General features: G+C 37.6%; 1 protein-coding gene across 3 annotated transcripts in view; it reads left to right on the forward strand.

The window, feature by feature from the left end:
* Positions 1–17,780, forward strand: part of tnksa (tankyrase, TRF1-interacting ankyrin-related ADP-ribose polymerase a) — an 80,463-nt gene that overhangs the window by 4,224 nt on the left and 58,459 nt on the right. For 2 of the 3 annotated variants that reach the window (XR_006247485.1, XM_043221444.1), the window contains exon 3: positions 6,788–6,883. The exons of the other annotated variant lie outside the window; for it this stretch is intronic. Coding sequence is in view for 1 of the 2 variants with exons in the window: in XM_043221444.1 (XP_043077379.1) it covers positions 6,788–6,883 (96 nt within the window). In the remaining variant the exon portion in view is untranslated. The remainder of the gene's footprint in view (positions 1–6,787; positions 6,884–17,780) is intronic. 3 annotated transcript variants of the gene reach the window in all.

The following is a 17,780-nucleotide window of genomic DNA, read 5'->3' on the forward strand; positions in this document are numbered from 1 at the left end:
CTATGATGCCTATCCAGCTATTGCTTCAGTCTTCAATGTCACATGATCCTGCAGAAATCTTTCTAATATGTGGATTTGCTGCTTAAGAAAAATTTTGTTTCGTATTTTTGTGGAAATGCTTTTATGATTTGAAACGTTAAAGGAAAAAAAGTTAAAGTAAATGGTATTTACCATAAGAACAGTTTATTTGCAAAAACCAATAATAAAGGCACTTAAAAAAAAGAAGAGCTGATTTCTGTGCATTAATCTACACATATATTACATTTTTGCATCACAATTTTGTGTTTTACTGCAGCCGATAAGTGCCCTTGTTGTCTTTGACCAGAAACTGTTAACCGTTTTAGCCAATCTGTGTGCTGTATTCAGGTCAGGTGATAAAGCTACTTTCATTTTGAAAAGACGCGCTAGCTGAGAGGAGTTTCTTTAAAGCTGACTTAAAGGATGGACTTTTGCGACGAACTTGATGGCCTGTGATATTTTCTTCAATGCATAAAAGGAAAGTAAAAGCTGAAATCTTTTCAAGGAACCTTGCAAAAGCAGCAGGGTACAATGGTGAGGGAAAGGCCGATTTTTCCTGTATAACAAACGTTGATATGTAAATAAATAAAAAAAATACTTTCAGTGACCTTCAATTTTTGTAAATGACCTGTATTTAAGTTATTATTGCTCAATCAAAACAACCCGACTGCAGATTGTTTGATATTACTTGGAATGCACAATAAAAAAAATGCTGCTTCCTCTGCGTTTCAGAAATGATCCCCGTTTACACTAGAGGTCTTCTCGGCTCCTTAAATCCATACCTGACCCGAACACGACCTGCATAAAAAAAAATATATATATATTCCGACCTGACCTGATTGTATTTCTTTATAAAGCCGACTGGACCCGAAAGTACATCCTGGTGTCTGCTGATGCATTTCCTTTACCTATTTAACATGTATTCATTAATATTAGATTTTTTATTATTGCCTCCCCGTTGGATTGCCAATAAGTTATTTCTAAGTTCAGCTTTTAATTGTGACCGGTGGATTTGAAAAATAAACGTAATATATATATATAAAAAAAAAAAAATTGATACGCTAAATCGTGGACTTGCTACAATGCTGTTTACCTCATCTCCAGCGAAGGGATTCTGCAGACAAAAAACAAAAGCCCTTTCCTTTATGAATGGATCTCCTGTCTATGTTTGCGAGGTGAGAAAGTTATGTTGCTTTTTTCGTGTGCGTTTCTCAAAAGTGCACTTAACACCAACGTGCAAGTATACGCTGACTATTTTGACATCTCAGTCACTCATCACTCAGTGACGATCAATAAAACCCAAGGATCGAGGAACGAACCAAAAGGGGGTGGGTTAGTTAGGGGAGGGGGTGTCTGTGTTCGATTCTTAAAAAAAAACAGACAAAAAAAAAAACAAATATGCAAACAAAATGCTTTAGGCTATTAATGTTGTATTAAATGTATGTATTAATTGAAACAAATTAGCATAATTATGTAATGTGCTAAATGAATAATTAATAGTTCGTTCATTTATGTTAAAAATAAACACCTTTACGATCTAACAGCCTTGTGGGAAAAGGGAAAACGACGAGGGGATTTGGCCATTCGCGTTGAAAAGTCGGCGTCATGTTCCTTATGGCGTATGATATCTTTTGTATTGTTGTCAGTCACAAACAGACATTGGTTTGTGGTGTTAGCGTGCAAAAGCCTCTGCCAACAAGATGCGGGTATGGTTGGTTTCATTTGGAAAAAGCTAATTTTTTTTATATTAGCCGAGACCCGAGGCAACTAATACCGAACCCGACCCGTGTCCGAGGCACTCGTCAAAGTTTTCAGATCCAAGTGGACCAGTGAAGACCCTATTTTACACTACACAACCTACAGTGCATGTCACATGACCATTCATGCCCATACAGCCATATATAAATCTGACTGATAAATAGTGATTGGAAAAGTTATTGCGACAGACCTACCAACAAGTTGACTAACATAATAAACAATAAACAGCACTAGGCTATTTTTTCGCAGTAGAAGCTTTTTCCTGACTTCATCCTTTCGACACCCAACAAGTGTCGTCACCTTTGCCCTTTGTTCATAATGAATAAATAATTAGCATCCCCTCTGCTAATTAGGATTGCTGCTGGTCTCCACTCATTAATTTTTGTGCCCATCAGCCCAAAGCTACAGGGGGGCAGTTTGAAATTAGAGGTCGTGCCGTCATTCCTAGCCTCAAAGATGGATGACGATAATGGCGACCGCGTGTTTTCATTGTTATTTCTACCTCTCCACCTCGCTCCTGACTTTTTTTTTACCAGATGAACAAGTTTGATCTTTCCACTTTCACAGCCTTGAGCTGTAGCCATCCACTCTTATTTTCCAACGCGGCTAACGGTCGCGTCCGCTAGGGATAAAATTAACAATCGATAAATCGATTAATCACAAACGTCGTCATCGCACACCTTCAATCCCGGATAATACGTCTACGAGCCCGTGTGTGTGTGTGTGTGTTTGCAAGCCCTGCGAGTCATTTCTTCCATTCCCTTCTGGGTTTATCAAATTGCTAATGATTTCACTTGGCACTAATGGCCATATTCACCGTTGTCTAAGTATGTCGAGAAATTTAATGAACGGCAGCTTGCAGAGATGGCTGGGCCTGATATACGCGTGTATGCGGGACTCTCTGAATGCTGTTAGAACAGCAGGGATTTGTACATGGTTATGCATTAACCCAAGCACCCATGTTCTTTCTGAAGCTCTCAGTTAATCGGCCCTCTCAGCATTCGGTCGTAATTACCTTACTTTGCTGATCACACTCCAACCACCAATTACAGCGAACGCAGCGGCTGTTGTTTATTCAGAAGGTCCTTATGACCAACTGTAGGTCTCAGCACCTGTTTTAATGCTGTCGCTTCTGGGGTTCTTTCATTCGCGTTCAGAGTACACGCTTGCGTGTGTTTATTTCAGGGTCAATGACATATACGATCGTAGATGATAGGAACAAAGCAAATGCATTATGAATGTAGTTTGTTTTATATGGTTTCGGAAAAATTTCAGTTAGTAGAAGTGATGTAAAAAGTAAGAACTTTGGTCCCATTTGGAAATAAATGGCAATCTTAATAATAAAAAAAAAACATCTTCCAGGGTCCGTGACAAATAAGGTTGTCGGAAAAAAGTGGTTCCAATACATGTATCGGCTGCAGTCTGTAACTTTTTGCGCTCTAGCGGTTAATAAATGGAAGTACATTGCAGCCGGAGCCACTTCTCTCTTTTTATGTTGAATGACGCAGGTGCCGGGCTACTCTGCAGCGTACATACCTCAACCAGTCTAGATAGTCAGAATATAAACACTTATTATAGGTGTACTCTAGGGATTCAGGACAAGCCAAGAACACAGTTTGGAAAACTTTTGTAAATTGTTAACACAAAAACGGTTACGGGCTGCAGCTTTAAAATGCAAATGTGTCTTCTCTTTTAAAGCAAAGCATAAATTGGCTACATAAAGAAAATGTAATTTGGTGTTATGGTCGTGTAAAAAATAATGAAATATTTTCGTAAGAGGGTGGGGTTGTAACAGTATATGCATTGTGTGCTGCGTTGTCACGGGAACATCCCTGCTGAAGATAATGAGGAAATTACACCTTTTTTGCCAAGTGCATTACAAATGACTAAATAGACTAATGGACTGACTAATGCAGGAATGCCCATATATGGCAAAACATTTTTTTGGGGGGGATAATGCAAAGGAATGATTTAGAAGAAAGGAAACCTGACTTATTGCAAGAGGAAAACATTACATTTTAGTCACGTAACATTGGTTAATGGAAAATTTTGCAAGTAATATCACTTTAGCATCATTTTGGACAGCATCCAGTGGACGCGCGTTACGCACACAGTTCTGTGTTAGACACGATGGAAAGATATGCGACCAAAATGGCATTACGGTGATGCTACATGAATTGAAGGAAGTCATAATTTTAGTTTTCTTTCCGAACTAAAAGTATTCTCATAGCTTCATAATCAAGACCACGTCTTTCATACTTTTTTGCACCTTGACAGTGAAAGTTGTTCGGCAGTCAGTGGGACAGTCACAAGCCTCCTAGTTTTCATCCAAAATAAATGATTGATGACATTTTCATTTTGGGGTGGAGTAACCCTTTCACCGAGCCGTTTAAAGTCACCCGTTTCCTTTGCAACAAGACTCTTTTCTTCATTATAATATCCGAACAGTTGTATCACACTTATATATTCTCCCTGAAAAGTATCAAAGTAAATACACAAATAAAACCAATGCATTGTGCTTTTGAAAAAAAGGAAAAAATAGCATTATTTCATTGACGTTTCTGAATGTGTAAGCATGCAGACAACGTCGATGCATCTCGTAGCGCAGAGGTTACAACGACGTCCCCTCGATGCCCGTCACCTGATGGATAGGCAAGCTGTCATAAGCACGCCAACGAATTTTAATCACCCCATCGGCGTCATGCTTCCCAACACTTCCAACCCTTCCAACCCTCTGTTCCCTCCCGCCCCACGGCAGCCCACCACTCAAGTGCTTTCATGACACCAGTGTATGCAAATGCGGTCTCTGTGGGGCCTTTAGTGCATATTAATTTGACTGAGAGGGTTGATAGTAGCTGCATCTTCCCACTTAGCTAAACTATTTTCCTCCAGCTCGTGTTTTTCCGCATCAAACCCGGAGTCCTCCCTTGATGCAGTGGTGTATTTCACACGGGTTTAATGCTTGTCAAAACGGTGTTTTTCTGATGAGAAATGGATGACCTATGAGTCACCGGCATAGCAGTAGCATCACAATCATACTCACGCAAACGCAAGATTGCTCTCCTTTTTTTAGGTACAAGCTTCTTTGCCAGGATTCACGATCACATCCAAACAAAACACCTGTTTTGTTTTGTTTTTACAAGCTTTAGAGATTTAACACTAGTGTTTTGAGAACGGCTTTCTTATAAAGCTTATGCTTTGTTGTATCAGCCGGTCCCAACAGGATGGTCAGCTGTTTGCCTGTATGATTTTATTTTTATTTTTTTTGCTTACTAAAAATGTTTTTATTTTGTTAAAACGGTAGTAATATGAAATAGCATTACTACATATAATAGCCTAATTAAAATACAATTTTTTCTATTTTATTGTATTTTAAAATCATTTACTGCTGTGATGGAAAAACTGAATTGTCAGCAGCCATTACTCCAGTTATATAATACTTTAAATCTGATTTGCTCTATAAGAAACATTTCTTTTCTTCTTCTTCTTCTTCTTCTTCTTCTTCTTAGTGTTATAAAGAGTTGTGCTGCTTAATATGTTTGTGTATATAATGTCATATATTTTAAGATTTTTTTATGAATAAAATATTCAATAGAACAGCATTTATTTGTAATAAAATATTCAGAGAAATTGTTTTTATCAATGTCGTCTATGAATGAAATGCACTTACTATACTTTTAGATTTTTCTTATTTTTAGATTATTATTATTATTATTATTTATTGTTTTGCAGCAGTGCTGTAATTACAATGCTTTTTTTTTTTTAGCATTAAGGCTGTTAATTGATCAAATTCATATGGCAAGTTAAGCAATATCGTGTTCATAATCACAGACAAACGCCTTTGACTATGAACGTGATATGCCTAGCTTGTCAGTGAACTACGGCTTCTTGTAGCAAATGCCGCTCTGTTTGAAATCAGGTGATGACGATTTACTTCTAATCACGGAAGCAACTTCACAGACGTGATGCACATAATAATTGAATTAATTGCACCACCCTAATTAGCATTACTTGTTTCTTCCAGAGATGGTTGACAAGCTGTACATCATCCAAGATGTCAGTTAGAGAGATTAGATTTCTATAAAAAGATTAGATTTCTGTAACAATATGCAATATTATTTCATTTACCCGCTCATGTGTTTTTTGCTGCGACGCTTTAAATAGCAAAGATACAAATTCTGTTTGCATTTAAACAACCTCAGGTTTTCACTTCTTTAGTCGAACGTGATGCTTTATTATTAAATGTAATATTTAATATTGCTCACGCGAAGTGCATTTGTCACCAAAACTCTTCCGACAACATTCTTCCGAATATCATTATGCAAAATGCAGGTTTGGATTAAAATAAAGGTTTGTTGTTTTGCACATCACTAGTTCCAAGCTTCAGGATGTTTTCCAATGATTTTTTTAAAAAAGGATTCTTTGCAGTTCTTCTCCGATGCCACGGATCTGTGTGATGAACCGTAGTGAGCGAGAGAAGTGTGAAAGTGTTACTGTGGAGGATAGTGAAATAGACAGGGTGGGTAGAGGGAGGGGATGCGTACGTTAGCTTGTGTACACGCGTACGTTGTTGTACACAGAGAGAGAGAGAGAGAGAGAGAGGGAGAGGGGAGGATTGGAGACAGTTGATAGACGCTGCTCGCTCTAGGTGCTCTGCGTTACTTGGGTCTCAATAGTCGAGCGGCTCTCTCCATCTCTGTTCCTTTCTCTCAGGGGGCCGCGGAGAGGATCGGAAGACATGCTTTGATATTCCACTCTCATACACGAGTTCCTGTCACATGCCCGGAGTCGGACTCTCTCTCAGTAACATGGGCTTTTCTCCCCCGTCTCTCTGCAGTGTGTGTTTTTCCGTGCGGGCTGTTTTCGCTGCTGCTCCTGGCGCGCCGGTGTGCGATGTGTGTTTATGTCTGCACCATGCCGAGGCAAGCGCTTCCAGTCAGCGGCGCGAGCGGCCCCAGCAGCAGCCTATGCCTGCCTGAGTTACGATACTGCTTGTGTTTCCCCTGCACAGTTCTGCTCCAGCACGGCGCCGATCCCAACATCCGCAACACCGACGGCAAGTCCGCCCTGGACCTGGCTGACCCGTCCGCTAAAGCTGTTCTCACCGGTGAGTGCTGCAACCCCCGTCTTCTCCTCCTTCTGTCTTTCTTTCTTCAGTGTTATCGTCTTTGATCGTCCGCTGTTTGTTCTCGTCTGTTACTACGGCTTTGAAACGGAGCAGCGTTGATATGCATCTGTGTCTTCACGCTAGGTGTGTTTGTGTAAAGTGAGACTGTTGTTGTCCTTGAGCGCTTCTCTGCCTGTGTGCGCTCTCTCCGTGGTAGGGATGGGGGACTTAAATATAAAAAAATGTATTTGTGGGGTTTTTGAAATAAACGTCGGGAGGATTTGGATGCGCTGCATTAACTGTGTTTTTTTTTTTATAGTTTTTCGCCATTCTTAACGTCACGACTTTCGAGTAGTAGAGCGCAGTGTGAAAAAGATTCAGTCGCGAAACATTGTGTAGGATTCATTTCTGCATGTGACTTGATACAACAATTTGTTTACATTTATCCACGAGTATTTGGAATACGTATTTGTTCAGAATGATGACTTTTTATTAATGATATTTGTCTATTTTTAAGAGTATCACGTCGCCCGACAACATTGTTCGCTTGGACAAGTATTAGAATCTCCCCAATTTGTTAATCATTTTACTTTGCACAGATTTTGTGTGTGTGTGTGTGTGTGTGTGTGTGTGTGTGTGTGTGTTTTAAAGCTATTTTTCAACAAAATTTGTGCTCTCTCTCATTAATTGGATTAAAATTGGATTAAATATTTTATCATTACATTGGTCAACCCTGTTTTTAGATATATTCAGATCAGTATTAGCATTTTTTTTTTTTAATGAAGGAACTTTTTTTTTGTTTCTTAATGTAAAACAGCGTGGAAAACAGTGTGACTTATTAATTTATTTTATTGTTTAAATATTCTTAATTTTTTTTACATTTATTTGAAATTTTGCTGTTACACCACGTTGTTGTTGTTGTTTTTTTTTCTAAACTTCACTTTTACATATAAATATTAAAGCAGCCTACCACGACTAAGTAAAATCTCCACTGGTTACCATATTTGATAAAATATAGTCACGTCACTTAGTATTGTTGGGGGGGGGGCAGAGATTCATGTCTAATCAGACCGTACTGATCTATTACATGGTCCTCTTAGACGCATTCTGATTGTGTTTACAGTTAGTTGCATCATTTCCTGATTGGTAAATACATCAGTTACACAAGGGATGTAGAAAGCATTTCGTCAGCGGAGTAATTCTCCAAACTGACAATACATTTTGCTGCCAACATATAATAGTAAAACTTCACTCTTCAGCTCTCGCAGAAACACTCAGGCGAGCCTCAGCAGCAGTGACGCGTTATAAAGCGTTCTCTTTCTGAAATCAATATAATCTTTATCGGAATCAATTATACTACATTGATACAACAGCTGGCCGCATAATAATATTCTGCATTTCTCACATCACGTACTCAGAAAATAATTTTGCATTTAAATATACATCCGATCTCTTGATGCAAAATCCAAAGTATCAGAAGGTTTATTCAAGTGGTTCTGAAGGTTCTTCATTGGTTCTTCAGTGGTTCCAGGAAAAACCATTAACCGTCGTGGAACCATTCCATCACACAAAAGGTTTTTTAAGAGTATTAATGTGTCAAACACAAAGAAAAAAATGGTTCATTTAAAAAGTGTTCAGTAAAAGGTTATTTGGAGAACCCAGAATACATTCCTAAAAATAAAGGTTCTATATTATCCTCTTTGTTTCTACATCCATGCAACCTTTATTTCACAAAAACGGTTATTCCAGAAAATCTTTGGAGAGCCCAAAATATTGTTGTATACTTTTAAAAATAGAAGTTTGTAACTCCATGAAGAACCTTTAACATCCACGGAACCTTTACATCTCCAAAAAATCTTGGCTTCAGCTGTCCCTTTTTTTGGAACATTAAGGAGCGTAATTATTTTGTACAATGCGTTCCAAAGGATATGCAGAATTATGAGATTTGCCATGAAAATCAGTTTTCGATCCACCAGATACAAGGTGATAAGGTATAAATGGCAGCTCCTGGTGTGAGTGACAGAGGTGATGTGTTTGGTTTTGTGTGTATAAATAGAGCAGGAGGCAGAGCTCCAGTCTCTCGAGTATTTCAGATAATTGTTATAGATCCGCTTTTCCTGCCCATCTACCTGACCCTGCCTGTCGAGCCTCTCATCATCTGTCTAGAAATATTGAAGAGCGGTATTCATTTCATTCTTAATCATGGTTGGCCAGCTATATAGCACCAGACTGCACAACATACAGCTTTGTTTCATTTATTTATTTTTTTGTGAACCAACCTAGCCCCTAATTACTAACTGAAAAATTCACTTAGAAGCTGAGCAACGCGGTCCGAGTTATTCACGTTTTTGTTTATTTGCTTGAGGCGTATTTCTCTCCTCTCACTTTCGTTCTGCTAATTTGAATGTTGCTTGCACAAATTACATTGCGAATTAGCTGCTTGCATCACGGTTGCCAAAAGGCGAGACGTGAGAGGTCTAATGCCGTCCAACCATCTGTAAGCATAGCTAGTTTTCCATCAAACAGCTTCAGAATAAACCTCCAGGTCATCGAGTCTGTCTTGTTGTTACAGCTTAATGATCGCGCATATTAACTTGCCCGGGTCACTTCAGCTGTACGATTGGCTATTTATTGCGTGTTTCTGAAGAGTGCGGTGCCGTGTGAAGCTGCTTATTGGCTGCTTAATTGTTCAAGCATCCTGTTTGGTTTTGTTGTTGTATGGAGGCTTTCCAATAAACAGTCTGTTGAGTTTAATTTAAAAATAGAGTTCGTACGATTAAGCCAAGTGTTTTTGTTTTGCGAGAAGTTTTAAATACCAGCGCGAATTGCAGCCACTAACAATTTATATTGATACATCCCTTGCTGTGTTTGGGCTGTATCAGTTATGGGAGTCGCTTGAACGGTGGCAAAAGTCACCAGAGGGGTGCTTTGTAAACATTAGAGTTCAGATTTTTGTTATTTATGAGGAAAGGGATCATTTGGTGTAAACATGTCTCTGCTTTGGTCTCGCGTTGTGGGTCTGGGTAATGATGAGGCAGCCCTGAAAAGACACTCTCAAAACACCGAAATAACAAAATCATTCCCGTATATCATCATCTTATTCTTCAGATTTTCAAGGAATAGTTGATGAATAAATTAAAAAGAGAATGCTTAATCATTACTTGCTGTGGTGTTTTAGAATTTAGAAATGTTTAGAATTATATATATATATATATATATATATATATATATATATATATATATATATATATATATATATAAGAGTGACAGTGAAGTCATTTATGTTTTATTAAGACTTTATTATCCAATAAATGCTGTTGTTTTTAACATTCATTAACTCTTTAGATTAGGGAATAGGTCTTTTCCTTCAATAAACTCCTAATTTGCTGCTTATGTAATTAATGTTTAGGTATGGCATGGAGTAAAATATGATCATGCAGAACAAGGCATTAACTTGCTTTTATAAGTGCTGATAAATAGCCAATATACTAGTAAAATGCATCATAATGAGCAACTAGTTAATAGTTATAGTGACATTTATTTTATTAATTATTCACAATATTACAAAGCGAGATTTTCGTAGCTATACCTAATAATATCATTCATTAGGGCCGTTTCAATGATTATGTTACATAATGCAGATTACTGGCTAATGTTCATTCATATAATAAGGAAAGACATTTGTATTCATTGCTTCATATGTTGTCTTCACGGATCCCTGGTTAAAAACGCTGGCTTTCAGAGAACGACAGAGTAGACAGTTTGATTCATGCCTATATTTGACACCCAAATAGCACCCATGTGAAGCCAGCCTCTATGGAACGACAGATTTTGTGGGACCTTGAGCTTGACTTTGATCATGTGGTAATGCCTCTCCCATCATATGATGTCCTTACAAAGACAAAATGTTCCTTTAAGTTGCATTAGACACACTTGCACTGTAGCTTTTTGTGAAATGATTAATTACTACAGTATACTGCACACGGTGTTCCACGCTGATTCATTTATGCGTTTCTTTTTTCATTTATTTAAAGTCTAATGGTTTTATATGAATCACGAGCCATTTCATTCTGGCTATAACACTGATAGTTCAGATAAGGAAGCTGTTAGCAAAGTGTTCTATGCGAATGTCTAATTTTATAATGTGTTTGTGAACCTCACACTTTCGCTTGGGGTTTTAAGAGCATCTGTGATTTCTGTAGGCTAGTCTAAAACCAAAAAAAAGTGCAAGAATTGCACAAAAAGTGCCAGTGCAGAACAGCAAATATTTCTGGCAGAACACTACGTCTTAAGTGCTGTTAAATATATGTCCTATATAGGAATATTTTGCCGCCATATTTAAAAAAACGTCTTCCAAACTCTTCTAGTTTAAAGAGATATGTGATCTTCGTGACACTTATAAGAGAGACCGTAAAATGTGAGACTTGATTGAAAAATGAAGTGAGGTGTATATTTCACATGTAGTTTAACTTCCTAAAGTATGACGAATGAAGATACGAGTATGAGCCGTCAACTAAATCCATTTTGTTTTGCCAGTCTCAAACGTCAAAGTTCGCTCATCCCTGGTAATGTATTGTAATAAGATGTGAGGATATTTCTCTATTGTTACAGGCTTGATGAATCCAATTTGCTCAGCTTGTTCGTTTTCCAGAGATTAGTTCATAACACTTCAGAACGGAACAATCAAATAGCCGCTGGCGTATCATCCTCTTGCCATGTTAAACAGAAAGCTGTTCATTTAGTTTTGCTTGATTGACTTTCAAGAGGTGCTAGTCATTAAACCCGCTTCCCGTGATAAAAACAAAGTTATTTTGAATCAATATAAGTTCAATTTGACAGACAAACAAAAAAACCTTCTCCTTAAAGAGCGAATCCCGAGGTGAGGCGTCTGAGCGATGACTCTGACATTTATGTGTGTAATGGAAAGATGTTTGAAGTGCGAGTGCCCTCCAGCACAAAAACAGTGCAAGAAAGCCGAGTAAATGTTCTTATGAGATACAGACCTGAATCGGTAAGCTAGTGGACTGCTGCATGGCTTCAGAAAGAGCCCTTTTAACTTTTATTTCTTGCATGCTTTCAGAACGTCTTTCCCAGGGACTAGAACCTCTGCGCTTTTATATTGCTCACTATTGTGGGTTCTTTATTCTTTTTTTTCTGTGTGTGTTCTTTGCCATCTAAAAATGGATTTATGTTGGTCATATTACTCTGAGAAATATAGAGTCTAAAATGGAAAATGTCAAGGGGAATACAAAGTCACTGAGGGCCTCGGATGGTGCTGAAACTTGGGTGGGGTAGTATAGATAGAAGTAAGTTTGTTGATGCAAACTTCAAGTGTGGCATTTCCATAAATGGTAAATTATTTAGCTAAATTAATTTTTTTTTTTTTCCTCTGGAACAACTATTAATCCTCACAGTGCATTGAATATCCATTTAGACTTTCATCATACCAAATCGAAAAATATTTAGCCTTTGAAATCTTCTGCAGAATTAGATTCATGGGCTGTTTTAAAAGTTAATGTTTTTCAAGCGAGTGGGAGAAGTTTTGTCTTATAGCAGCTCACCCATGCCCTAGACGATCCTTGAAAACCCGGCATAAACATAACCGGAAAACCCTGGTGTGTCATTTTAAATATTTCAGGACTAAGGAAGCTGTAGGATATTTGCCAGCCAAACAAAGTTTTTTTTTTTTAGTTGTTTACTTTATTAATCCAATAGAAAGAATAGTTGATTTGATATTCTTCCAATTTTTTTCCCCCAGATGAGTTTAAGCCGACCAATAGCACGTATTTTTCAGTCTGATTTGAATGGCCGCAGAGATTTTGTTCATCACGTGTGTTACCCTAGGTGAATATGTAGGCATGCATACATTTAAATAAATTAGCATTCTTATGCTATGACAGATCCTACTTTTGTCTCTTTTTATTGTATCATAATGCCTCACCTGTGTTTTAGATTTATCTGTAAAAAAAACCCAACAAAAAACCAAAGCGCTGGTTTTCCAGCCTCCATTAAACACAGTCTTTTTTTACAGTCTATAGGATTACACAGAATCAGTTGTGTAAATGTAGTCGGTTTTAATCTTATACGGGCCGAAACTAATGCTTCTGACCTTCAGCACCAAGAAAGTGAGGTTAAATCGCATTATAGCAAGTTTAATGAAGTGCCGATAGTCCCAGATCAGTCAGGTTATTGACGCTTCTGTGGATCTTTGTGCTCCATCCGGCTGACTGCATTCTCTCTAGAATCTGGTAATTTTGACCGCTCCCCCTTAGGAAATCATGCAGTGCTTTATAGATTAGTTTGGTTGTTTAAAGATTTAGCGAGACAGTCATTTTTACTTGGCTTTTGCTGTTTACTTTCCTTTTATGTTAATTTAGGTTGCATCAAATAACCATTGTTTAGCCTAACCGTAGGATTACTGTAAAAAGCGCCAGTATACTAAAGTCTTATTTGATTGTTATATTTATTTTATCTTTTTCAATCCTTTATTATCATCAGTGTTGAAAATGGAAAACTTTTGTGAAAAACACATTTTTTAATTTTTCATCTTTAATGAATATAAAGTTTAACTTTTTTTATATTAAAATGTCTTTACTATCTTATTTTTGAATTATGTTGTAAATGGATTTATCAACATTTTTGGTGTACAAACAATATAGATCCCATCTTAAAAATAAAGGTGCTTTAAATGGTTCTTCTCAGCGTTGCCATAGAAGAGCCATTTTTGGTTCCACAAAGAACCATTCAGTCAAAGGTTCTTTAAAGAACCATCTCTTCTCCTTTCTAAAATCTGAAGAACCTTCTTTCTCCACAACAAACCTTTTTGAAAACAGAAAGATTTGTGAGATGTTAAAGGTTCTTCTATGGCATCGTGAAGCACCTTTATGTTTAAGTGTATATAGGAAAGTTATGTGTATGTCCTGGGTTGTGAGGCCGATCTTTCAGTTTTTAATTTTTTACTTGTGTCAGTTAATTAAAGTTGTCCTGTGGTGTAAAAAAAAAAAAAAAAAAAATTTTCAAAGGTACAACTAATTCATGTAAGCGTTCAAATAATAGGAGTCCACAAAGGATGCATGATATAATTACAAAATGCTGTTTAAATGATGTTGTATATCGTGTCACACTGCAGTATTTGTCAACTTCCCAGAAGTATTTCATGTCAATTTCCCTCCCTGTACAACAGAGGGATAGATGCACTGTCACATAATTATCCGTCCACCTATCTCACAGCAGACAGCTTGACTGCTCATTACTCAGGATCCGGAGTATGAATCCAGAACACAATAAAGCGGAAATAGTTCTGCAACACTGCTTTACTTTGTCTTTGAGAACCTTCTGGTCCTTTGCATGATATCTTGACGTCCAGCCTGGTCTCCACTTGGAGAGGACAGATGGCTGGGCCCGATGGCTGGTTTGAACTGCTGCTTGGCATCACATAAACAACCTCAGCCATTTCTACAGCTTGTCAGGACATCATCTTTGTTCCACCGCTCCGCTGATGATCACCAGGTAGGGCTGGAAGAGATGATGGCGGTTCATTGCAATCGCAGAAATGTCCCAAGCAGTACTTTATGACCGCTCATTCAGCTGCTGTTTTCGACTCGAGCGTTATATAACGTGAAGCTGTTTTTGTACTGATGCCAGACTTATTATTCATTTGTTGTGAATAATCGTACCTTTTGGTTTGCCTCCAAGTTCTAAAATAATCAAATTGAGATACAGTACCAGAAATGGGCATTACCACATGATTATGTAATATATAATACATTTTTTGGGTTGAATTTCCAGCAGAATAACTATTTTGTGTTCGCTTGCTGTTTTGGTCATAGAGCCCAGTCTCACCACCAGGTTTATTGAGAAAGTACAGACATGAAGTGTGTGAGGAGATTGAGTATTTGCTTTTTGAGAGATGGAGCAGAACAAATTCCTTTGTTTTCTCACCATTGTGCTTTTAACTTCATCCAACTCTCTTCGTTTTCAGTTCTGAAATCCAAGATAAATCCTGTTTGATTGTTCTTCTTTTAGATATTTCCAGGCCTGCCTTTTTATGGTTTGAGTTTTAGTGCTCCTCGTTCGCTCGAGTTTGCTATCATGTTATTATGAACATATTTTTCCCAAAGTGAATTGAAAATTTCTCAGGCAGTTTTAAGAGCCTTGTGATATGTTGCAACACAAAAAATCTGTAGTGCAAACATCTTGAAAAGCTCTCAGCACCAGAGTAAAGAGGGGTTGTTTGCTTAATCTATTCAGCATAATATCCTGCCTCTCCCCCGCCAGGATTTAAGCAGGAAAATAAAACTGGCTGCAGTTTTATTTATAAGATTTACTTTTTCATTGCAGGCAGGCAGTCTCTTCCCAGTCAATTAGATCTAGCAATTGATCCATAGCTTGTGCCCTGCTGGGTGGGTCAGATAATCCCTTTTATCCTCTGCATATGTCTGCCTCAAAGACCTTTCAGGTTGTGTTTGGTTATATTAAGAATTGTAAATCGCGAACCTCTAGGCCAAGTTGTAACCTCTGACCTGTGTGGAGCGCAGAATCTGAAGTTCACAAGAGTTTTAGTTCTCTAATGGTAGTTAATTTCACAGTTCACCCAAAAATCTACATTTTGTCATAGTTTACTCACGTTCCAGTTTAAAATCGGTTTCCTAAAGAATATTCTGAAGAATGTTGGTAACAGTTGCTGATCCCATTCACTTTTGTAGTATTTTTTTTTTTCCTACTATCGAAGATAGCACGGAGCAGCAACCCATTTTTTCGAAATATCTTAATACAGGTTTGGGACAATGTGTGGTTAATAACAGAATCAATGGTCATATTAGTTTGCTGTCACTTTAAAGCGCATCTAATATACTGGCACGCAGAGATTTTCTCTCAACTGTTTACTTTTACTTTAGGCATAACTGTGTTTATATGTAAACCTTGTGTGTTTTTAACAGTATTGGGTCAATCAGATGTGAAAGATAAAATAGTCTAGTAAGCAGACTGTTTGACTGCTTTTTAGTGGCGTACGTGCTTGGATAAAGTGCATGTGAATGAAAGGTTTAACCAGAAAGGCTTTTTAAACCACATGCAAATAATGTACTTTTGAGATTGTGAAGTGCAGTGTTATATTTTTTTACCTGTGTTTTACATTTTATACGTATTTTACTTGTTTTTATACATATTTTATGCGTATTTTACTTGTTTACTTGTTGAGGTGTTTATTTTAAGATTTTAAGATTTGTTTGCTCTTCTTTCCCTAAAAAGTTTTATTCAGTACTATTTCATAAGAGTCTAACTACAAAGGTCATAGCGTAGGTTAAGTTGCGACTCGTTGCCACAGTGTTTTAGTAGGTTACATCTGTATTAGAAAATGAATTCCTCTTCACAGGCTGTTGGAACTGAAAGTCATAAATATCATTAATATCCAAAAGCTGGCAGGAACCCTCGTGAATTATTTGAAATGGTTCTGGAAAATAGGTACTGTTGGCTAGACCCAGATTTGAGGGAGTTCCTTCAACCGAACCGTTTGTAACTTGGGAATTTGGTGTGTGTCTCAGACTGAGACATATCTCATTGATCTGGGGCCATTTTTACCCAGGAGCTCAAGGACCAGCGTGAGATCTTTTTTCAGCCCACCTGTGGAGCTTCAGATCAAGGGAGTCTCTGTTTATCTCTGAATAATTAATGTTCTCCTGAATTATCCACTCCTGTCTGCAGTATACAGAGCACCTAGAAGCCCGGTAACAAAGCTCCTTACACGGACTGATTCTAAATGTATTATTTTTCTTCTACGCCTTTTTCCCCATCAATGCTCTTAACACAGTGGAAAGACCTTGTTTTGTATGCAGCTCGGCAGCACACTTCTCACAGCCACTCGCTTTCATTATACTTGGATGCTTTGTGCAAAGATGCGGACATTTAAACCATCATTGATCCGAATTTTATTCAACCCCTAGTGAGGATCTTGGCTAAAAGAAAATTGGAATTTTGTAGCGCAACGGGTCAAGCAAGCCACTGAAGGTTGTGCGTTCGATTCCCAGGAAGCACATTCACTAAAAGTATTTAATATGATGTTCTGTCGATTCTCACCTACTCTGATCATGTCTGAATATACTCTCCCAGCTCCATTTATACCATTTGTTTTTTTTTTACCCTCTAGTGTTTTACAGCTGTTAGATTTCCTTTGATAAAAAACACATTTCCTGTGGCTCTCTTTAGGGAAAAAAAGAGGAAAACTCATTAATTTTTGCTGATAAAGCACCCAGAGGAGCTTCGATAATGGGAGTTCACAGAGCCATTTTACAAAGAGGGATATCTGAGGCAACATTAACTTCAATTAATTACTTAGCTTAATGGTCAGAGCTTGCTTGTGGGCATATAAAGCTGATCAATCCTCTTCACTGGACACTGGGCAGTTAAATCAGTGTAATCAGCCCCTCTGTCTTACTGGGCTAAACTGGTGTGTAATAAGTCTCAGAGTTGCCATTTTACTATTCCTATTAAGATTTTATCATCAAGCAGGCAAAGATTTGTTCACGGTCTACTTTTATGTGCTAGTGGAAGTTTGCAGGAGCACTGCAAGGGTATCGTTTTTGCAAGATGTCGGAGAGGAATTGAGCCGCAGAACTGATCTGTGAAGCGTTGTGACTCTCAGATGGTTAAGATTTTTTTTAATAATTTAAAAATGGATTATTTGCAAAGCCACCTCTGCTGCTAGGTTGTTATGCATACTTATTTTTGAGTGTTTATTTATCTTTGAAGACTTGTAGACCTGTGACCTTTTAGATTATTAACTCTTAAGCACACTCTCACTGGATTTTTTTTTTTTTTTTTTACGGTAAAAAACATTCGGTAACAACATTTTAGGTTTTAGATTAATTTTATAGTTAAATACTGTAAATACCTCTTGAAG

Source organism: Puntigrus tetrazona, chromosome 21 (genome assembly GCF_018831695.1).
Source record: "Puntigrus tetrazona isolate hp1 chromosome 21, ASM1883169v1, whole genome shotgun sequence".
NCBI lineage: Eukaryota > Metazoa > Chordata > Actinopteri > Cypriniformes > Cyprinidae > Puntigrus > Puntigrus tetrazona.